General features: G+C 31.4%; 1 protein-coding gene across 3 annotated transcripts in view; it reads left to right on the plus strand.

Annotated features, from left to right (window-relative positions):
• ATP11B (ATPase phospholipid transporting 11B (putative)) overlaps nucleotides 1-5,745 on the plus strand; it is a 117,369-nt gene extending 111,624 nt beyond the window's left edge. For 2 of the 3 annotated variants that reach the window (XM_036243778.1, XM_036243781.1), the window contains one exon: nucleotides 1,951-2,473. In XM_036243778.1, coding sequence (XP_036099671.1) covers nucleotides 1,951-2,032 — 82 coding nt within the window. In that variant the 3' untranslated portion in view covers nucleotides 2,033-2,473. Of the gene's footprint in view, nucleotides 1-1,950; nucleotides 2,474-5,708 lie in introns of those variants that run through there. The other variant, XM_036243779.1, reaches the window with a different exon arrangement.
• Nucleotides 5,746-6,000: the final 255 nt, after the last annotated feature.

A 6,000-nucleotide genomic window follows, 5' to 3' on the forward strand; every position in this document is an offset into this window, starting at 1 on the left:
ATAGTTTCATTAACATTATATTTAAACTTTGAAAATTATTTTGATACATAGAGTTTTGTTCCTGTGTTTTAATATGTAATAATTGTATTAGTGAAATATGTTTGGCATTTCTGTTTTGATTTTGGAGCAGCTTCTATTCTACATTTCTATTTCATGTCAAATTTAAATGGCAGGGCAAGTTTGGTACCTCTTATAAGAGGGTGTCACTTGAGAAGTACAACTAGTGCTTTTATAGGACAGATTTCTCTGCTCTTTAAAGTTTTACTATCCAGGCATAAAAATTCTACTTTTATTAATTGATATTGTCAAAGGAATATGCCATATTGCAAGCTTGGTTTCAAAGGTAGCATCATGGTGCTATGTAAAGGATATGCCATGTTATACCCTAAAGGGCTGTACTTGAGCAATAAATGATTTTCTGTATGTGTTTTATCAACAGTTACGTTTTCCTAATCAAAACTGTTTTCTAAACAGAAAGGAGTTAATAGTTGATATGTAATTCAGGTATTTAATGTTCTGTCAAATATGATATTTAACATATGAATGCACATGTTTACTTTGGACATATAAAAATTAAAAATGAAGGAAACTTACCTAATAAGATTTTTTATGTAAGCAGTGGTTGGAAAGAGGAAAAATTTATATAAAATATTGGCAGTTTGGGAGTGGAAAATTGACTCTAGATAATTGAGCTATTGATACTTATGTTTTATCATTTATGTCTGAGCATACTTCTTGCATAAATATTTAAGAAATATTTATAGTTCCATTTTATTCATATATTTTGCAAATACTGAGTGCCTATTATGTACCAGGCACTGTTCTAGGTGCTAGAGAGAGGGTAGTGAACAAACCCTTCCTTTAAACTAAGGTAGATATTGTTTAAGGTTTTCTGGTAAATTCTATAAACTACTGGTATGGTTGTTGCTTGTTTGTTTTCCTCTTTGCCAACTTTGTGAAATTTCTAGGTTCCTAACTTCATTATGATTACTCACTTAATTTATTTAAATTTGAACCACACACATAGAGTCTCTTAGAAAACAGCAGATATTTGATAAAAGTGAATTTGGACCATTTTAAATGCTAGTCTCTTCCTTTAACATTTTTGTTTGAGGAATGTGGGAACCCTAGAAAATTATGTAAACGCATTTATTATTAAATTCTTTTAGTCTTCTAAGAAAAGCCACCTTTGACTTTGTAACTCTTAAAGTAAGGCTGTTTTAAGCATGGCAGGCTATTTTTGATCTTGAGTTATTTAAGCTTAAATCAGTACAGCTGCAAATAAAGTATTATGTAATGAATTGCTTATGGGCTTTATCATTCAGATAGTAGTTAACTTTTCCAGACCAGTAGAGGATCATTTGTTCTTAATTAAGTGAAAACCCTAGTGATTCACAGGTGTCTTTGATGCCTATTGAACAAATCATTCATGACATTGAAGATAATTATGCTGAAATCTTTAGAATAGAATTTATAGCTGAAAAGAAATAAATTAAGAACATATTGTTACTTCATTCCAAAGTTTTTGGTAAGTGCTATTTTTGTTTGTTTGCTTCTGTGATGTCAAAATATAGCCTAAATGCTTTTCAGCAAAACTGAATGTGTATAACTCTTAATAACATACTTGTTTTTTATTGAATTAAGATTTTAAGAGTGTCTTATACCCTACTACCTATGGAAAATATTTTAATGCCAATGAATGTTGAAATTTTGGCTATTATTTTTATATGATGACTAGAGCATTATTTTCCCCAAGTTTTTGTATAATATAAATGGAATGTTTGGTCATTCAATGCTAGTATGAAGAACTTCCTTTTAACATTTAAAAGTGAATCAATTAGTGATATTTGAGTACTCAAATTGCATTTTGATCTTAAGTTTTAGAATAAATTTTTTCTCAATTAAAATATAGGTCCCGGTGAGCCAAACTTTTCTCTTATTGTTATTTAGATCTTGGAGTGCATCGGATCCTTTCTATACCAACGACAGGAGCATCTTGACTCTCTCCACAATGGACTCATCTACTTGTTAAAAGAGCAGTAGTACTTTGTGGGAGCCATTTCAACTCCTTTTCTAAAATTCAGTGTGATCATCCTGGTAATGGCCACACTAGCCCTGCAGAATTACTTTGTGAAATCTCTGGAGTAGTTGATAACCCACTCAGAGTTATAATGGCAAACAAACAAAAAGCATTAACATGAACCACTTTCAGCCCCTTTAATTTAAATCTGAACATGTTAAAATTTGTGAATAAAGAGACATTTTTCATCTCTTTGTCTGGGTTGTCCCTTGTGCTTATGGGACACTCCTAATGGCATTTCAGGCTCTTGCTAAGGCCACCATACTTTAATATCAAGATAGAAAAGAGATAATTACTAGTTAATTGTATTTTCAAGTATTAGCTTAGTTATTGAGTCTTCTATTTAAATCTGCTTCTGTAAATTATGCTGAAAAGTTTGCCTTGAAAACTCTATTTTTTTATTAGAGTTATATTTGAAGCTTTTCGTGGGAAAAGTAAATGTGAATAATGAGGAATTTTGGTCCCTTAGTGACCCATGTTTGTTAATTAGTACTTTCAAAGTTCATAGAGAAAATTAGGAGAATGCATTTCTAATCATTATTTACTACACTATGAGTAGTAAATATACACCAGTACCAAACTTCTCTTAATGTACTGTAACACAACCAGTAAAGTTAACCATATACATGCAAAGGGTGTATCATATCTTATACATAAATCTGGAATCAAGTCTATTCACCAAATTTCAAATTGTTGTTTACTGATACTTTTATGACAGAATATAAAGTGGGTAAATTAGATAACATTAGCATATTATTTGATGTGTTTATCATTGGCTCTTTTGCATGCTTTAATCTGGTTAATATATTTAAATTTGCTTTTTTTTCCTTCTCTATCTGAAAACTCTGTTTATAGTGTTTTATGACATGGTTGTAAAGTTCAACTATATCAATAAAAAAAAGTTTGGACAGTATTTAAATATTGCAAATATTTTTCATTATACAAATCAAAATGTTAGGGAAGTTAAATCAATAAAAAAGAAAAGAACCTCTTTCTGTGGCTTAGAATTCCTCTTGCGTTTCAGTAAGCTATTTTAAAATAAAGGATCTCAGATAAGAAACCTGTTATTTTTAGGTTAGTATATGCTGTCTAAGTTACAGCAAACTGCCACAGGAAAGTAAAATCTGCCCAGTGTTTCATTATAAGGTATATTTTCAGGTATGGCTATAGAATGTAAATGAAACAGTCTAAAATGCTGAATTTTATGAGTTAATGGTAGCAATAAATTAAAATGTAAGAATGCTTAATTAGGTATGTGTTTGGTATTAACTCACTGCACTTCAGTACTTAATTTCCATCCTGAATTTATGTAGATACATTGTGATTTGTTTTTATCAAAAATAATATTATTTTAAAATTTGGAAATGATTATTGGTTTAACAACTATTACCCAGCCCTAAGCATTTATAATGGTTGTGTACATATACATTTTACACTGTATGGAAATGGTTAAATAAGGTTTTGCCATAGTTTTCCATACAGTTGAGATTTATTGTACAGCCCTCCACCCCTTTCCCATTTCATGAATATAACACTTCTTGAATTGGTGTGATAGGAAATAATCAAGAATTAAGATTTTACCTTTGTTCACTGGTAAACTATTTTCTTGCTAATACAGTCTTTGTCTGTTTTAATGCAAGGATATTATGTTATCCGCCTGAATATTAATTTTCATAACTAGCTTAGATATTCCAAAATTGCTTTAGGAAGATTTTATTATTCTGGAAATATGTTAAAGGAATAATAAAATATACAATGTGTACACACCAATTCATGTTATAGAAGGGGAAATATTGCTAAAAATATTCAGTAGAGTAGTTTCCTAGAGGATATTGTGGAATTTGCTTTTCTTAGAATGTCTTATAAAATGTTCACATAAAATGACATTCAGTAGGCCTGCATTACATCTACCTTACAGTGTTTATTTGCCATCAACTAAATCTACTACTGACACTGGAAAAGAACTGACTACAAAGCCATTAAGCAGTCTCTGGCCAACTGCAGCAAGGCAGGAAGTCAACTAACCTATATAGTGCTTGAGGTGTGGTCGATGTAATTTCCTGCATTCCTATTTGAAGTTATTTAAGAACTTTATATAAAAGGAAATGCATCTACTGATAATGCTCATCCTACTCTGTTGTTCAAAACCCACTCCATTTAAAGGAAGATTATTTTACAATTGTAAGAAAAGGGTTTCCTTCTATTTATTTAAGAAAGTACCAGTGTTGTCTGTAAGCTTCCAATAGTTTTCTATTGCTAATATTCATATTGTAAAACTATTACTACATAACCAGTAATCACAGAAAATTCCCCTTTGCATATTTTAAAAAAAATTCTTTGGAAAGCATGATGTTAATGAACTTACTTTTATCTGCCAAAATTATAATAGGATGCTACATGTATTGTTATTAGTTAAATTAATAGTCTCAAATCTGTTTTCCTCACTTGCTTGCCTTGAAAGCTGATACAGGGTACCCTGATAGTTGCAAGCACCAAGTCAGTTTCCAAATGGCCCATCAGCTGTTTATGTGACTCAGCACCCAGCCTCAGCTTTAGCAAGCATTACGTTCACCCTAGGTGGGGGGAGTGGAGTGTGGGCCAGGAGAACTACAGGTTTGCACAGGGTTGAGAATAAAGAAAGAGGAGAATTTACAGTTTGAATTTCTCTTAAATACCCTCTGCCTTGGGTTTTAATTTCCATGATAACCAAAGGCTTCCCAGACCTTACCCAGACTCTGGCACTGTCCCAGTTAGAAGATAAAACAGAGGCACATCACCCTCTTAGGAAGTACTTTTACTCAGACCAGGATCATTTCTGCTGCATAAGATTGCAAAATTGGGCTATTGGGCTTGTGTGATAAACTTGAGACTTTTATCTGATAGGCAATAGTCAGGAGCAGTAAAAAATTTAAAATACTGAAAGTTTTCAAAATATGCTAGTCTGAAAAGTTACTGGAGTCTAGGGTGAAAGGGAAAATATTCATGTTTGTGTTTTTCACATAAAGATCAATTTAGGGTATGATATAAGCAGGTATTGATAAAATTAACACACCAAAGAGTTATGTAAAATATGTTTTATTAATTTTGGTCCCCTTTTAGAGAGATTTTTATTTCTATCCTGAAATGAGTTATCTATTTTCATAAAAATAGAACATTATTAATGTGCTGTTTATGTGAGATAACTTGAATGATATTCCTACAAAAAATAGATAATAATTAATGATATGTTTGTAATAATGGTGACTTAGATTTTTATGAGGAATTAGTAGCTGTGAGAATACTATAGCAACACATAGTTTAAAATTTTGGACCTCAGATACTGTGGCTGTCTAATATAATCCTACAAAAATTTTCTGCATTTTTAGTAAATGTAGTTATGTATTGTACAGACCTCGGTAGTTTTTTAAAGTTTATGAAATTATATTTATCGAATAAAATTTTTCTTATATAATTAAAAGTGTTTTTCATCATTTAAGCATGTTTAAGCCATGCCTCTGCTTATCACAACCAGCACTGCCAAATTTGTTTTGAGTTACATTTTACTACATTTACCCTCCAGTACAGAAATACCATTATGCTTTTCACTGACTGCAATTTTCAAACATCTGCACGTTCTTTGGTTACCCAGGTTTTATAGATCACCAGTATAGCTCCTGAAAGGCGCCTGACAGAAATGCACCGACTGTCAAGACCAACACACTTGAACTAGAAATTGCATCATTCATGAGTAGCCAGCCACTGCGAACTTGGAATGCCTTGGTCCATGGAAAATATATTCTTTCTTTAAAACATAACTGATATAGTGAAAATATTATAACCTTCTAATGAAAGCTATCCCTAATGCTTCCTCAGTTGCCAGTTAAAACACATATAATTGTATGACCAAATTTTATTAAAAAGGTAAGCAGTTCTCTTTTAAG

This window comes from Molossus molossus, unplaced genomic scaffold (assembly GCF_014108415.1).
Source record: "Molossus molossus isolate mMolMol1 unplaced genomic scaffold, mMolMol1.p scaffold_m16_p_5, whole genome shotgun sequence".
NCBI lineage: Eukaryota > Metazoa > Chordata > Mammalia > Chiroptera > Molossidae > Molossus > Molossus molossus.